At 40.0% G+C, this 18,225-nt stretch overlaps 1 protein-coding gene across 2 annotated transcripts in view; it reads right to left on the bottom strand.

The window, feature by feature from the left end:
* The window catches only part of usp12a (ubiquitin specific peptidase 12a), a 73,303-nt gene that overhangs the window by 12,403 nt on the left and 42,675 nt on the right, over window positions 1–18,225 (bottom strand). For both annotated transcript variants that reach the window (XM_072262987.1, XM_072262988.1), the window contains 5 exons: window positions 15,232–15,445; window positions 13,417–13,646; window positions 12,862–12,938; window positions 12,572–12,655; window positions 8,127–8,324 (listed from right to left, as the gene is read on the bottom strand). In XM_072262987.1, the coding sequence (XP_072119088.1) occupies window positions 8,127–8,324; window positions 12,572–12,655; window positions 12,862–12,938; window positions 13,417–13,646; window positions 15,232–15,445 (803 nt within the window). The remainder of the gene's footprint in view (window positions 1–8,126; window positions 8,325–12,571; window positions 12,656–12,861; window positions 12,939–13,416; window positions 13,647–15,231; window positions 15,446–18,225) is intronic.

Here is an 18,225-nt window from a genome sequence, read left to right as displayed (position 1 = left end):
TGCCCAGCAACCCCCCCAGATTTTAAGCAGTGGTAATCATTTACCAAAATTATCTAGACTCTGACAGGTCCCAGCGGATTGGAAGACAGCAAATGTCACACCACTTTTTTAAAAAAGGATGCAGGCAAACGACGGGCAACTATAGGCCAGTTAGCAACTATAGGCCAGTTAGCTTAACATCTGTAGTCGGGAAAATGCTTGAAGCTGTCATTAAGGAAGAAATAGTGAAACATTTAGAAAGGAGTGGTTCCATTAGACAGACGCAGCATGGATTCAGAAAGGGCAGGTCCTGTTTGACAAGCTTACTGGAGTTCTTTGAGGACATAATGAGTGCAGTGGATAGAGGGGAACAGGTGGATGGCATATACTTGGATTTTCTGAAGGCGTTCGATAAGGTGCTGCACAAGAGACTTATAAATAAGATATGGATGCATGGAGTTGGAGGAAGTGGATTGGTTAACCAATAGAAGGCAGAGTGTTGGTATAAATGGGTGTTTCTCAGGTTGGCAGTTAGCGGTGAGTGGGGTGCTGCAGGGGTTGGTGCTGGGCCCGCAGCTGTTTACTATTTACATTGATGATTTGGAAGAGGGGACAGAGTGTAGCGTAGCAAAATTTGCTGAAGACACTAAACTAAGTGGAAAAGCAAATTGTACAGAGGATGTGGAGAGTCTGCAGAGGGATATAGATAGGTTAAGTGAGTGGGCCAAGGTCTGGCAGATGGAATACAATGCTGGTAAATGCGAGATCATCCACTTTGGAAAGAATAACAGAACAGCAGATTATTATTTAAATGGTGAAAGATTGCAGCATGCTGTTGTGCAGCTGGACTTGGGACTGCTTGTGCATGAATCACATAAAGTTGGCCTGCAGGTACAACAGGTTATTAAGAAGGCAAACGCAATGTTGGCCTTCATTGCTAGAAGGACTGAATTCAAGAGCAGGGAGGTCATGCTGCAACTATACAGGGTACTGGTGAGGCCGCACCTGGGGTACTGTATGCAGTTCTGGTCTCCATACTTGAGGAAGGATATACTGACTTTGGAGGCAGTGCAGAGGAGGTTCACCAGGTTAATTCTAGGGATGAAGGAGTTAACCTATGAGGAGAGATTGAGTGGCCTGGGACTATACTCTCTGGAATTCAGAAGAATGAGAGGGGATCTTATAGAAACATACAAAATTTTGAAAGGGGTAGATAAGATAGAAGTAGGAAAGTTGTTTCCATTGATAAGTGAGATTAGAACTAGGGGGCATTGCCTCAAGATTCAGGGGAGAAGATTTAGGACGGAGATGAGGAGAAACTATTTTTCCCAGAGAGTGGTGAATCTGTGGAATTCTCTGTCCAGGGAAGCAGATGAGGCTTCTTCACTAAATATATTTAAGATACAGTTAAGATAGATTTTTACATAGTAGGGAAATTAAAGGTTATGGGGAAAAGGCAGGTAGTTGGAGCTGAGTTTACGGACAGATCAACCATGATCTTACTGAGTGGCGGGGCAGGTTCGATGGGCCGGATGGCCTACTCCTGCTCCTATTTCTTATGTTCTTATGTTTACTCTAGCCTAATCATGGGATAATTTACGATGACCAATGAAGCTACTAACTGGTAGTTAAACTAACTACTATGTACTAACCAGTACGTCTTTGGACTGTGGGAGGAAACCAGAGCATCAGGAGGAAACCCATGTGATCAAGGGGCAAACATACAAACCCCTTACAGGCAGCAGCAGGAATTGAACCCAGGTCACCGGTACTGTAAAACGTTATGTTAACCACTACACTACTGTGCTGCCACAAGAAGCCAAGTGATGAAGACAAAGCAGAATTAAAGGAATAGGTACAAGTATATCATTGTCTTCAACGACCTGTCTCTTGACTAGCACGGTTACATTCCAGTTACGACAGGTATACACCAAGTTTTTTTGAATGTGATAAAGCCTATTCTAAGCCACAGAAGTGTATCTCACTAGTCAGCAAATATGAAAAACATTCATTAACAACAGATCTGGATGAACTACCTATTAAAGTTGAATAGCTGAGTGTGTGTAAGGTCTCTAGTAGTGGCAACAGTGCAACATGTGGAGGGCCTCACAAATGTTAAAAGGTATAATGGCTAAAAAAGATGGCTGTTAGATCAGTGGGTGCAGTACACCAGAAGCATTGAGTAAGATTATTTGTGAAGACTTCATATCCTTCCTTGGCCCCTGATGCAGTCATAACTGTTCCAATTTTGACCCACATACTCTCACTTAAAAGCAGGTCAAGCCGTTTTAGCCCCACTAATTAGATGTCACTGGCCCAAGTTTTATCAACTTGTCCCATAAGTGGACGAAACTTGAAAGCAGGCACTTTGTGGAAACTGGGAATATCAGTGGAACAGCAGTAATGTGAAAGTGTTTGTCCCTGACCCATAGAGATTATCAGCAGGTGATTGGTGGCAAGGTGATTCACCGGAGTGCTAAGAGCTGTATTGCAATGAGTAGCACATTGGATTTGAGGAAATATTTACTAAGAAGTTATCATATTTTGCATCCAGGTTTACAGCACACCTTACATCTACTTCCACAGATGTCTCCTTCACTTCTTTTTCAACATTTGACTGAAGGTTCTTGGGTCCCCAATAGAAAAGCTACTTCCTAACTTGTCAACCAAGGCCTCAAATGCCACACTGAAATCCAGGCTGGTATAACTCTCACCAGTTTTTCACCATTCCTTTAGTAATCTGTAAAGACCTTGGAATACTTTCCACCATCTGCTCCCTTCAAGTGCCCATGCTCTTTAAGAGTTGTACACTGGATTTGATCAGCACAAGCCATCTTAAACTGCACAACAATAAGTCCCTTTGGGATGATGTACTAAGACAATTAAAGGTACAATTTGTCATAGCTGGAAGTGGAGATCATGATAATCAGCAGGTAAGATGAATTCTGTGTACAGTCTGCCCTGGTCACGAGTGCAGGTTAGAACCACGCACTATGATTCTATTATGCTTTCCAGCATTTACCAAATAGGAAACCTTTGCAACTGAGTATGTGTCTTGCCTGTGAGATTCTGCTGTGATGAGCAGATTATAGCTCACCTAGATCACTGTGGTATTTTTAATTATTTAGAGATACTGCACTGTAACAGACCCTTCTGACCCAGTGAGCCTGCGCCATCTAATTACATCCATGTGAATATTTAACCTACTAACCCGCATATCTTTGGAATGTGGGAGGAAACCGCAGCTCCCAAGGAAACCCACAGTAACGGGGAGAACATATACACTCCTCACAGACAACAGCCAAGAATGAACCCAGGTCTCTAGTGCTGTAAAGCGTTACACTAAAGTTACACTACCATGCCGTAATTGGTGACAATCAATAGATAGTAGTCTATTGTCCTTATTTATATATTAGATGCAAATTTAAAATGAGTGAAATGTGAATGTTCTTTGCATTTAACAAAATATTCACTCCCCTATCTCAGCATTATAAAACAAAGTTGGTGCATGTACAATCACATAAAAGCAGAGACTGTCGAGTATTTGTAACATGTTAGTCATAGGAACTTTTGAATCTTGGTTCAGAGCAGATTCACTACTACTTATGGTACATTAGTTTCTTGATCATCACTCCCTTGCATTTCCCCTCCCAATTTCAATATATTCCTTCTCCCCAACCTTTCTACTACCACTGCCGTCTCCAATCCTCTCAATCCAGCTGCATTATGTCTTCTCTCTCCCATCCTCGTCACAGAATATTACTTTATTCTTGCTTCACTTAGGCGGGGCATAAAAGAGGTGAAGTGGGAGATTGCTGCTAGAGATAAAATGCTGCAGACAAACTGGAAGATACAGCAGAATTTTGCAAATAAAGAGTAAATGTTTTTTCTTTGTATTCTTAAATACAAATGGCATGGCAACAATGGTCTGCATTTGTGCCTCTAATCTTCTCAAAACTTTTTCTAAGAGCCTTATTGTCAGGTTAAAGGAAATATTAACTTAAATATCTAGAATATGGTTTAAGGAGTGGCTGGAAGGTCAATAGAGAGTTAGAGTTGTGAGCAATTTTAACAGCTTAAAACACTGGCACCAATGATTCAGAGATTAAAATCAAGCATGATCATGAGGCCAAAAGTGGAGCAGCATTGACTTTGTATATAGCAATGTCTAAGCAATAGAATAGAACAGAAAGGCCATGGTGACATTCTGCTTCACATTCCAATGGCCATGTGAAAACTAAATTACGACTTGGATGAAGTTGTAAAAGTCATTATGAGAAATATGAGTAACTACCAATAGAGAGTTTCTTGGGAGAAACCAGAGGTAATGAGAAGGTTCCATCATTAGGGACCCTCACAACCCAGGCCACTGCTGCCATCAGAAAAGTGGTACAAAAATCTCAGGACTCTCAACACCAGGTTCAGGACAGTTATCGCCTCTCAATCATCTGCTCTTGAACCAAAGGGGGATAACTTCACTTGCCCTATCATTGAAATGTTCCCACAACCTATGGACTCACTTTCAAGGACTCTTCATCTCATGTTCTTTAAATTTAATATTTATTTATTTTTGTATTTGCACAGTTTGTTGTCTTCCTTACACTGGTTGAACTCCCACGTCGGTGCGTTCTTTCATTGATTCTACTATGATTATTATTCCATTATGGATTTATTGATTATGCCTGCAAGAAAATGAATCTTAGTGTTGTCTATGGTGACAAATATGTACTATAATAAATTTACTTAGAATTTTGAAGATTATAGGTTTGTGAAAGTTACATAGGAAGAGGAAAAGCTATTGAGGGATCTGAAAACAAATGTGTTGTTTAACTGGAAAACAATGGGATTAATGCAAAGCCAAGATTTAATTCATGTTAGGCTTCTGGCAGCAGAGCCTTAGATGATCTCAACTTTAACAACAATCATATGCAGTTCATCATAATAGAAGAGAAAGACATAAATAAGTGCTATATCAGCAATTTAGAACAGCGGTAAATTAGAACATTACAGAAATTAGAAAACCTTAGTATTGGCCTACATACATGACTAATACCCATCTCAGGATTAAACAAACAAGATTGTGAATAGTCTGATGCTTTTCCAGCAGCTATTAGAAGGGATGGAGTCAGCAGCTTGAGAGCAATGGCTTCAGTCTTTTCAAAACTCAGCTGGAAGCAATATTTATTCATCCTTGATAGAATACTAAAATAGCAATCTCTAAACAACAAAAGGATTGAGAAAGATTGTGATGGATTGTTGTCTGGTTTTAGACCGTAAGACATTGGAGCAGAATTAGGCCAATCTGCCCATCAAGTCTGCTCCACCATTCCATCATGGCTGGTCCTGGATCCCACTCAACCCATAGACCAGCCTTCTCGCCATATTCTTTGATTTGGAGAAGAGGGATGCTTATGTGAGAATGCTGTTCTTTTTTCTACAGTTCAGCATTAAACACCATCATTCCCTCCAGGCTCGACAAGAAGCTCAGAGACCTCGGCCTTCACCCTGTCTTGTGTAGCTGGATCCTGGACTTCCTGTCAGATGACCGGCAGGTGGTAAGAGTGGGCTCCTTCACCTCTGCCCCTCTGACCCTCAACACAGTTGCCCTTCAGGGCTGTGTATGAAGTCCCCTCCTTTATTCTTTATATACCCATGACTGTGTCACCACTCACAGCTCCAATCTAATTAAATTTGCAAATAACACTACACTGATTGGCCTAATCACAAATAATGAGGCAGCCGACAGAGAGGAAGTCATCAACCTGACACAGTGGTGTCAAGAAAACAACCTCTCCCTCAATGTCGCAAAAACAAAGGAGCTGGTTGTGGACTACAGGAGGAATGGTGACAGGCTAGCCCCTATTGACATCAAAGGATCTGGGATTGAGAGGGTGAATAGCTTTAGGCTCCTTGGCATAAGCATCACCGAGGATCTCACATGGTCTGTACGTACCAGCTGTGCGGTGAAAAAGGCACAACAGCATCTCTTTCACCTCAGACGGTTGAAGAAGTTTGGTATGGGCCCCCAAATCCTAAGAACTTTCTACAGGGGCACAATTGAGAGCATCCTGACTGGCTGCATCACTGTCTGATATGGAAACTGTACTTCCCTCAATCACAGGACTCTGCAAAGAGTGGTGCAGACAGCCCAGCTCATCTGTAGATGTGAACTTCCCACTATTCGGGACATTTACAAAGACAAGTGCGAAAAAGGGCCTGAAGGATCATTGGGGACCAGTCACTGCAAACCACAAGATGTTCCAGCTACTTCCATCTGGGAAATGATACTGCAGCATTAAAGCCAGGAACAACAGGATCTGGGACAGCTTCTTCCACCAGGCCATCAGACTGATTAATTCATGCTGACGCAACTATATTTCCATGTTATACTGTTATATATAATATTTATTATAAATTACTATAATTGCACATTGAGACAGAAACGTAATATAAAGATTTTTACTCCTCATATATATGAAGGATGTAAGTAATAAAGTCAATTCAATTCAATTAATTCCCTGACCAATCAGGAAACTATCAACTTCTGCTTTAACTATACCCATGGACTTGACTCCACCACAGTCTGTGGCAGAGCATTCTACAGATTCACTACTCTCTGTCTAAAAAAGATTCCTCCTTACCTTTCTTCTAACAGGTTACCCCTCAATTTTGAGGCTGTGTCCTCCAGTTCTGGATGTCCCCACTAAAGGAAACATCCTCTTCACATCCACCCCAACTAGCCCTTTCAACATTCAGCAGGTTTCAATGAGATTCCCACACATTCTTCCAAATTCCAGAGAGTATAGGCCCAAAGCTGCCAAATGCTCCTCATATGTTAACCCCTTCATTCTCAGAATCATCCTCGTGAACCTCCACTGGACTCTCTCCAATAACAATATATCAATACATTTATGGGGCCCAAAACTGTTGACAATACTCCCAGTGCAGCCTGACTAGTGTCTTATAAAGCCTCAGCATTATCTCCTTGCTTTTATATTCTATTCCCCAACCTGTAAATTAACCTTCTAGGAGTCTTGCACAAGGCCTCCCAAGTCCCTTTGCACCCCTGATGTTTGAACTTTCTCTCCATTTAGATCATAGGCTGCGCTACTGTTCCTTTTACCAAAATGCATCATACATACCCCAACACTGTATTCCATCTGTCACTTTTTTGCCCATTCTTCCAATTTATCTAAGCCTTGCTGCAATCGTATTGCTTCCTCGCTACTACCTACCCCTCCACTCATCTTTGTATCATCCGCTAACTTTGCCACAAAGCCATCAATTCCATTATCTAAATCATTGACAAACAATGTGAAAAGTAGTGGTCCAAATACTGACTCCTGAGGAACACCATTAGTCACGGGCAGCCAACCAGAAAGGTCCCACTTTATTCCCACTCGCTGCCTCCTGCCTGTCAACCATTCATTCCTTTATCCACGCCAGTATCTTTCCTGTACTTGTTAAGCAGCCTCATGTGTGGCACCTTATCAAATGCCTTTTGCTGGTACATATGAAAACTAGCAGTATTTTTGCATGAGGTTGCGAAGGTCTCCAAGTAAATGAGGAAAAGGACGACATACTGATCATTCATTGGGGAACACCAAAAGTAATGACCTTGAGAGGTGGAAGATATGAACAGAACCAGGTAAGTGAAGACAATTCAACTGAGAATGACAAATAGTGGAAAGACACCGCAAATTGTGCCTAAAGCTGCAAATGAATGAGAAGTATGGGATGGGAATGGAATGCTGAGCTATATTATCCTTATTAGTCACTTATGAAATACTTGAAATTATAAGTTTGATTCTGTGATAAAGCAGGAATACAACAGCACTAATTCAAAAAAAAATCAAAAACTGTGCAAATATTTAAAGCTATGCTTAGTAGTGAAATGTAGGTTAGAGATGGAATTTTTTTGCACAAAACTGAATGAGTTAAGATTTCTATTGAGAAAAGTGACCAAGGAATATCTTGAGGGACAATGCCTAAGTGTCAGCTTACAAGTGGACCAAGAATACAAGCTTGAGGGGCAAGTATAGTGAGAAAGGGATCAAGGGGGAAATGTGCAGGAGCAGAATTACAGAAAGATTAAATTTAAGCTTGGACTGGAAAGGAGATCATTACATGATTTGCTGTGTTCTTACCTTCCACAGTGCACTACTACAGCAACCAGGTCATACATTCTATCTGGATTCGTAGCATCCCCTGATGTGTTGAATAATCGGAGTTCCAAAGGAAAGACTACTCTGTAAGATAACTTTGTGTATCGATGTAATTGATCCATATATTTAAATCTTTTCAGATGAAGAGCTAAAATCATAGGAAGCTTTTTTACTTTCATCCTGCAAAATGACAAAGAAGGAAAAGTGACAAATGCTACAATACAAAAAGCTAACATTTTAACATAATCTCAATGTCTGTGTTCGAGTCATCAGCTTAGGCACAAAATGTTTTCTATGTTTATATTATACACCTAAATTGCTTAACCACTGACAATTATGGGGTCTCCGCTTTCATCCTCTCTATTCAAGTAGCATATGCTAGTACCAAGGTTCAAGGTGCATGTTGCCAATCTAAAGCTATGACCATTAGACACGAGTAGAATCAGGCCATTCAGCCTACTGAGTCTTCTCTGCCATTCGATCATGGCTGATTTATTATCCCTCTCAACCATATTCTCCCGACTTCTCCCCACAACTTTTGACACCTTTATTAATCAAGAATCTATCAACCTTTGCTTAAAATATAGCCAATACTGATGTTGTGAACAGATCTGTATGGCACAACTTTCATTCACATAGGAGGAGCTAAGGATACTTCCTTCTACATCTAACAGATAAACATCATTTTTAAAGTTCAACTTCAATAAAAGGAACTTAATTTCCTTCTCTAAAATTATTTAACACAGTATTTTAATAGAATAATTTCCATTTCCTCTTTTACCAGGAAACAAGTTTTATGTATTCAGCAAGTAGCAATTAGTTGTTAAATTGAAAGTATACTCAACATTGGGCACGTGGCCAAGTGGTTAAGGCACTGGACTAGTGACCTGAAGGTTGTGAGTTCGAGCCCCAGCCAAGGGAACGTGTTGTGTCCTTGAGCAAGGCACTTAATCACACATTGCTCTGCGACGACACTGGTGCCAAGCCGTATGGGTCCTAATGCCCTTCCCTTGGACAACATTGGTGTTGTGGAGAGGGAAGACTTGCAGCATGGGCAACTGCTGGTCTTCCATACAACCTTGCCCAGGCCTGCGCCCTGGAGAGTGAAGACTTTCCAGGTGCAGATCCATGGTTTCGCAAGACTCAACATTAACTTAACTATGCACACAAGTGAAATGATTATTGTGTGTAGTTTATAGTAGTGGATACACCCCAGTCCATCACAGGAAAAGCCCTCCTTAGTTAAGCACATCTACAAGGAGTGCTGCCACAAGAAAGCGGCATTTATCATCGACCCCCACCATCCAGGCCAAACACACTTCTCATTGCTACCATTGAGGTACAGGAACACCACCAGGTTCAGGAACAGTTATTACCCTTCAGCCATCAGGCTCCTGAACCAGCCTGGATGACTTCACTCACCTAACACTGAACTGATTCCACAACCTGTGGGCTCACTTTCCAGGACTATACACCTCCTTCTCAACATAATTTGTTTATTTATTTGTTATTTGTGTTTTTGTACTTGCAGTTTTCATTCTTTTGCATATTGATTGTTTGTCAGTCTTGTATGTGTGCAGTTTTTCATTGATTCTGTTGTTTTTCTACTGTGAATGCCTGCAAGAAAATGCTTCTCTAGGTAGCATATGGTGACATATATGTATTTTAATAATAAATTTACTTTGAACCTTAAGGGTACACTTGCATTCTATTTGTATTGATGGAGCGACCCAACTTAGCAGAATCTCAACTTTAAGAAAACACTACAGAGGAAATTATCCTTGATCCTCCACTCTAAAATTTTCAAACTCATTTACATTCAATTATATTTCTTACAAGGTGGTGGAGAATCAGAGGCACAAAACTACAAATTCCTAAAATTTGCTCAGCATCAGCAAATGTTAAGGGTAAATCATTGACCTCACAAAGTATATTTGTAGAGTGATCAGATCAGAAAAAAAGTGTTTGTCATCAAAATCACTACTTTTATGCTGACTATTTCCTCAGTGTAAAGATAACTGAAAGAATGTCCCTCTCTGGAAGTGGCTAAGCTCTCAAATTAAAGTCAATGATTCAGAGTATAATTTTAAATCAAACACAGTACACTAAATTTGAAAAAAAACACTAGTTTAAGATGGTAACCAGAGTTACGTATTTTAGGAAGAACTTGTTAATATGAGATAACATTGAACCCAAGACAATGCAGATTAACTATTTTATCCAGTACATTGGTGCTGCTTCTGCAGGCATACAGAATTTGAAAATTTCAGTGCATTCACTGCCAATTTCCACTTGGCTCTTTTTTTTTTTTTACACACTATCTCTGTTTTCTTCCCCTTCTGGACCTCTCTGCCTCTATCTGAAGCCATAGCCCAGCCCACAGACTCCTACAGCTATCCTGATTATACTTCTTCCCATCTTCAAAGTTCAGAGTAAATTTATTATCAAAGCACATATATGTTATCAAATACTAATGGAGGATTTATTTTCTTGGAGGCATTTACAAAGATATAAAATAGAAGTTTTCAAAAAAAAAACTATATAAACAGACAAAAAGTGACAAACGCCAATGTGCAAACGATGACAAACTACAAATAAAAATAATACTGAGAACATGGAGTTGTAAAGAGTCTGCGAAAGTGAGCTTGTAGATCGGAGAATCAATTCAGAGTAGAGCTGAACAAAGTTATCCACACCACGTCAGAAGCCCAATGATTCAAGGGTAATAACTGTTCCTGAACCCAGTGGTATCGGACCCAAGGCTTCTGTACTTCGGACCCAATGGTAGAAGTGAGTACAGTGCATGGCCTTAATGGTGGGATTTTCGATGATGGATGCTACTTTCTTGTGACAGCTCTCCATGCAGATGTACTCAATGGTGGGAGCGCTTCGCCTGGCAGACAGCCTGAGGAATATTGATACTGACTGGAGTCACCTGTCTTGTAAAGACACTACCCCGAAGGCTAAATGGGCAAACCACTTCTGTAGAAAAATATACCTAGAACAATCATAGTCAGCCGGCTGGTGGCGCAATGATATTGGCGCCGGACCCGGAAGTGGAGGTTCCCGGGTTCGAGACCAGTCAGGTCCGCTCCCGAGTATGCGTTCCATCTGTGCCGGGTTGAGTGTCGAGATCGCAACTCGACCTCGTAAAATAAAGGGAAAAATACTGCGAAAATGTCTGTGTGAGGAGTGGCGCACCACACAGTCTCTCTCTCACTCCACGCCTTGTAAAAGCCATGAAAAAGACATCATTACGGACGCACACGCAGACGCACAGACTCACACGCACGCTGGCACACACCAAAAAAAATCATAGTCATGAATAAAGAAAAGAATCAGATTATAGATTGAAGACAATGATCACCCACATCATGATGATGAACTTTAAAAATTAGTTCTGAGACAAAGATTACTTCAGATGAGTCTTGAATAAAGATCGATATGGAAATTAAATCCTTCAAAAATATTTTTGAATAGATAGAATACTTACATCAAAAGAAAATACAGTTAAATGAAATTAAATGAAAAACAAGTCAGTTTCCTAGAAGGTGGTTTCCAAAAAACTATTTGCTGTAAATTGTACAGCTACCAATGAATATTTAATACACCAGCTTTTTTTTTGTATTACAGTTTGCAATGTATTCAGTTCCACATCACCAACATGGTGACAACAAAGCAATTTTAAAAATCTGCAGAAACCAAGTAAAACTAAGACCTCCCTTGCTTGCAAGGTGCGAGAATCTCAAAAAAAAAACTGGGAATCAGTAAAATGAGTACTTTTGTGTCACATAATGTGTTTCCTTTGAGGACCTGAGAGGAAATTATTTTTTAAAAGCAGGAAAACCTAACTGGACATTTTTATCTGAAGATCTGTCAAATATAATCACGTAGTTTGGATAAGAAAAACATTATCTTTGCCAGAACCAGAAAGAGGGAAGACATCTTGTGCATGCACTTATGAATATAAATTCCTTATCTAAAAATAAAGACAGCAATTTACAAAACTGATTAAACTGGGCTAAATAAAAATTCTGTAATTGTATGCATTCAATTTTAGAGTCACTATTCCAAAAGTTCAGTTAAAGTTGTCCTTTATTTACATATCGGACAAGGCAGAGAATGTGGTTGAGAGAGATAATAAATCAGCCATAACAGACTGGTGGAGAAGACACGATGGCCCACACGTCTAGTTCTGCTCCCATGTCTTATGGTCTTACCCGATTTCTAATACTTTAGAACAATAACTGATTTAAATTAAATCTGAAAAAATATACAGAATCCTTGGAAAACCGCAAGATTTGAAACTCTGTAGTTTACAGTTTATGACTACTTCTTCCTCTGAGAATTGAAATTGACTCACTGCATAATATGTTAATAAATAATAACATTATTTACAGCACATTTATGGCTCATTGCAATCTTACCTTTTCTGAGCTTCTTGTTTACTGCAGCACACCTCACAGTAGTATTTATATTCACTACACAATGTCTCTGTATTACTAAACCCCCTGTGCAAAAAAACACAAATCTCTGTAATAATCTGAAATATTTAAGAATATAATTTTTTTTAAAAAAAGGTGAAGATTAACTATAATTTTTAGAAGCTGTTTATAAAGCTCTGGTCTAACTATTTAACATGCAATATTTGTAACAATTATATGCTGCATTCTTTAAAAAAAACTACAAAGCTATTTAAACATTTTACTTAGCATACCTCAAGCAATGCGTAATTGAAGTGTTCTGCTCCACATCAACAGATAGGTCTAAAAAGTCTTCATCTTTGCTACTTACCTGTGAAGTAGGGACAATTTAATTACTAATAGCAGTAAGCAATAATGCAATAGTCTGAAATTATTGAAATACAATACATAATAGAAATTTCCCAGTGTTCAGTGGTTGGTTAAATGAATGGAAATTGAGTTCTGTGTTTAAAGCAAAACAAAATAAACCATTATTCAAACATACATCAAAAAGGGAATTCAAGAAAAAGAAAATGTGAAAAGTGCAGGGACATGGGATTACGTTAGATACTCTGATGTGGAGCTGGGACTGGCACAACTGAACAAGTAATATCCACTGGAATTCATGCTACTATAGCCAATGAATAGGGTGCAAATATAAGCTTTTGACAATTATCTGACAAGTTAGTCATTCACTCCACCTGTTACTTCCTCATTCTTTGAACTAAATCAACATTCAAAAACAACAACTTGCAAATAATAAAGTTTAATCAATTTTAAAACTTCAGTTCACTGAACATCAAACTTACAGTTTCACAGTTAAGACACCTGGTTTCATTAGTCAACGTTCCTTGAAACATCTCATGTACCCAAGTTGGTTCCAGTACGTCATTGCCATTGTCATCATTAATACAACCATTATGTAGCTGTCCGTTTTGCTTCTCTTGCTTTTTCTCTTCCTGCAGTATATCGGCAATAGTGTTTAACAGATAGTTCAGGAACTCATGAGCATCCTGCTGCATGTAATTATCAAAAAGTTCTGAAACAATAAAAAAGTTGAGTGATGAAGACGTTGGACTGTATGAATAGGGAGATTAACATGACGCAATAAAACTTAATTTAAACTACTCAATTTATACTACCATCTATGATCTTTAACAGTCAAGTCACAAAAATTAAAAACAAAAGATGCTGACAATATTCAGTGAACCACGCTGCATCTGCGGGAAAGGAAACAGAGTTAACATTTCAGACAAAAGACCTTTTGTCAGAACTGGTCTTCAACCCAGAATGTTAACTTGTTTCTCTTCCCACAGATGTGGTCTGGCATGCTGAGTTTTTTTCCAGAACTTTCTGTTTTTTTATCTTAGCACACCTAAACATGGGCTGATTAATAGAAACAAATATTTTATATCTTGAAATTGCCAGGTAATAACTGCCTCTAACATAAATAATCTAATCACCTATCATTGACATCAAAAGCTCTACCATCACCAAATTGCAGAATCAACACCCTTGGTTCAGAATTAACCAGAAACCCTACTGGATTGGTCACATTTATTCTGTAGTTGAAAGACAGGTCAGAGTCATTACCGTACAGTATGTTCCTCAGCTCCTATAACACCAAAGCTTTTTCCACCATCAGGCACCACCATAGGCACAAATCAAGAATATAACAATATACTATCCATCTACCCAAATGCAGCTCAATGAAAACTCAAAGCACTCACCCAGGACCAAAAAAAGCCTACATCCACTATTTTAAGCATTTGTTCCTTCCGACACTAGAATAACCATGGCATTAGGAAAATCAGATCCAGTAAAATTCAAAGATTACTTTGATTTGTGAACATGACTTTGCCTGGGTGGAAATCTCAGAGAAGTTTTGAGTAAGCTAACAGGTACAGATGCTCAAGGATGGTAGATCAGCCAATACTTACGAACAGTCAAGTCTAAGGATTACAAAGGTGTGGATAAATATTTCAGCTGTGCTCAACAGGAAATAGAGGTGAAACCTAACATTGTCTTGGAAATGGAAGCAGGCCATTTTTGAGAAGGAAAGGATATGCAAAGTGTCTCAGACCGAGTTTGAATAGGAAAATAAGGTGAAAACATTTCGGACAGGTGGTGGAAAGAAAACAAAATAGGAAGGAAAACAATACTCTTCCTTAAAAACTCAGGACTTTAGTGGTTATGTATTAGGAGATATAACTCCTATCAATACCTGCAAACAGATTTATTTTTCCACATATTGCAAAGTATAATAAATTCTCCATGGTCCCCCTGACCTAGATACCAAAACATCATTAACATCATTATTTACAAACAATCAGTACCATTTATTAGTTTTTTTACTCAGAGACTGGGATATTCAGGCAATCTGTACTCCTCTGATTTATTAATTATTGTGCATCCAAATATTAAAATCAAGAAATTACTGCAACACCAAAGATAGAGAAATTATTTTCCTCAATGACCTGCCCAACAATCAATCATCCCCACTTATATTGTCAGTAGCTTTAATGTTTAATTTTAAATTATTGATCATTTATATTGAGTGTATACCTGGTAATGGTAATCAATTTGAAAAGATACAATTTCCTCTTTTTTTAAAAAAAAATTACCATTTTCTTTTCGTAGTCTTGTTATGAATTTCTTGGGAGGTATTACACCAACTTTCTTCTTTTGTGTGGCTATGTTATGGAAGAGATCTGCCAAGCACGTGAGGAGATTTTCCTTTCTCCTTGGCTGATTCTTGTAGGCTAGAACTTTCTCTCGAAATGGTCGACAAAAATAAAGTGCCTGGAGGACTGAATTACAGTAGCAGGTGTTCCCAAACTGAAACGAGAGGACAAAACTAGTTGAAATCTATCACAATGTAGTGCCAAAAGCTTGTTACTTAAAATACGTCTTCACAAAGTTGCACAAGAATATGTTCATATTTCAGGCATCCAGAAATTATGAATATTGTAATCAATTATTAAGTGAAACATCATTTTTAATTTTTCTTTCCAATCCAGGAAGAGTAAAAAGGATTCAAAATTCAAAGTAAATTTATTACCAAAGTACAATATACAACCCTGAGATTAATTTTTTTCTGGATATATTCAATAATTCTATGGAATAATAACCATAACGGAATCAATGAAAGACCACTCAACTAGGGTGTACACCCAGTGTGAAGTCCACAAACTGTGTAAATACAAAAAGAAATAATAATAATAAATATTGAAAACAAGAGATGAAGAGTCCTTGAAAGCGAATCTGTTGGTGCGGGAACGTTTCAGTGATGGGGTAAGTGAAGTTGAGTTATTGATTTGATTCAAGAGCCTGATAATTGAGGGGTAGTAACTGTTCCTGAAGCTGGTGGTGCAAGTCTTGAGGCTCCTATACCTTCTTCCTAATGGCAGCAGCATGAAGAGAGAATCAAGTCAAGTTTATTGTCATTTCGACCATAAACTTCTGATACAGTACACAGGAAAAACGAAACAACGTTCCTCCAGGATCCTGGTGCTACATGAAACAACACAAAACTACACTAGACTATGTGAGACAGCACAAGGCTACACTAGACTACGTAAAACAACATAAAAACTGCACCAGACTACAGACCTGCACAGGTCTACATTAAGTGTACAAAACAGTGCAGGGCAGTACAATAATTAATAAATAAGACAATAGGCACAGTAGAGGACAAATTACAATATAATAATAAATGATGTAGATGTCAGTCTAGACTCTGAGTATTGAGGAGTCTGATGGCTTGGGGGAAGAAACTGTTGCACAGTCTGATTGTGAGAGCCCGAATGCTTCGGTACCTTTTGCCAGATGGCAGGAGGGAGAAGAGTTTGTGTGAGGGGTGCCTGGGGTCCTTCACAATACTGCTAGCTTTGCGGGTGTAGCGTGTGGTGTAAATGTCTATAATAGCAGAAAGAGAGACCCCAATGATCTTCTCAGCTGACCTCACTATCTGCTGCAGGGTCTTGCAATCAGAGACGGTGCAATTCCCGAACCAGGCAGTGATACAGCTGTTCAGGATGCTCTCGATACATCCTCTGTAGAATGTGGTGAAGATGGGGGGTGGGAGATGGATTTTTCTCAGCCTTCGCAGAAAGTAGAGACACCGCTGGGCTTTCTTGGCTATGGAGCTGGTGTTGAGGGACCAGGTGAGATTCTCCGCCAGGTGAACACCAAGAAATTTGGTGCTCTTAATGGAGAAGTTCAATGTTCAGCGGAGAGTGGTCGCTCCATGCTCTCCTGAAGTCAACAACCATCTCTTTTGTTTTGTTCACATTCAGAGACAGGTTGTTGGCTCTGCACCAGTCTGTTAGCCGCCACATTTCCTCTCTGTATGCTGACTCGTCGTTCTTGCTGATGAAACCCACCACGATCGTGTCATCAGCAAACTTGATGAAGTGATTCAAGCTGTGTATTGCTGCACAGTCGTGGGTCAGCAGAGTGAACGGCAGTGGACTGAGCACACAGCCCTGGGGGGCCCCCGTGCTCAGTGTGATGGTGTTGGAGATACTGCTCCTGATCCGGACTGATTGAGGTCTCCCAGTCAGGAAGTCTAGGATCCAGTTGCAGAAGGAGGTGTTCAGGCCCAGCAGTTTCAGCTTTCCAATCAGGTGCTGAGGAATGATTGTGTTGAATGCTGAACTGAAGTCTATGAACAGCATTCAAACATACATGTCTTTTTTGTCCAGGTGGGTTAGGGCCAGGTGGAGGGTGGTGGTCACGGTGTCGTCTGTTGAGCGGTTGGGACAATACGCGAACTGCAGGGGGTCCAATGAGGGGGGCAGCAGGGTCTTGATGTGCCTCATGACAAGCCTCTCAAAACATTTCATGATGATGGACATGAGAGCAACAGGACGGTAGTCGTTGAGACAGGACACTGAAGACTTCTTCGGCACGGGGACGATGGTGGCGGCCTTGAAGCATGTTGGAACGACGGCACTGCTCAGGGAGATGTTGAAGATGTCAGTGAGAACATCTGCCAGCTGGTCTGCACATCCTCTGAGCACTCTGCCAGGAATATTGTCTGGTCCAGCAGCCTTCCGTGGGTTGACCCTGCATAGAGTTTTCCTCACATCGCCCATGGTAAGACACAGCACCTGATCATTGGGAGGAGGAGTGGTCTTCCTCGCCACCACGTCATTTTCCGCCTCGAAACGAGCATAGAAGTTGTTCAACGCATCTGGGAGGGAGGCATCACCAGCACAGACAGGTGATGTTGTCCTCTAGTTGGTGATGTCCTGAATGCCCTTCCACATGCACCGCGTGTCGCCACTGTCCTGGAAGTGGCTGTGGATTTGCTGGGCATGTGCACGTTTTACCTCTCTGATGGCCCAGGACAGTTTGGCCCTCACTGTTGTTAGGGCTGCCTTGTCGCCTGCTCTGAAGGTGGAGTTACGGGTCCTCAGCAGCACATGCACCTCTGCGGTCAACCATGGCTTCTGGTTTTTTTTTTATTATTTCAAAATATACTTTATTCAAAAATAAATATATACAATAAACCATTCAATAACTTTTCATCCTTTACATACGTTTCCATTATACTCAGTACATATCCGTATTTATAGCTACCCATGTGGCACTCCAGTAGTTCAGCTTAGCAT

The sequence above is a fragment of the Mobula birostris genome, chromosome 7, assembly GCF_030028105.1.
Source record: "Mobula birostris isolate sMobBir1 chromosome 7, sMobBir1.hap1, whole genome shotgun sequence".
Lineage (NCBI taxonomy): Eukaryota > Metazoa > Chordata > Chondrichthyes > Myliobatiformes > Myliobatidae > Mobula > Mobula birostris.
Note: the sequence above shows the minus strand (reverse complement) of the source record. Positions and strands in the feature narration are given on the sequence as shown.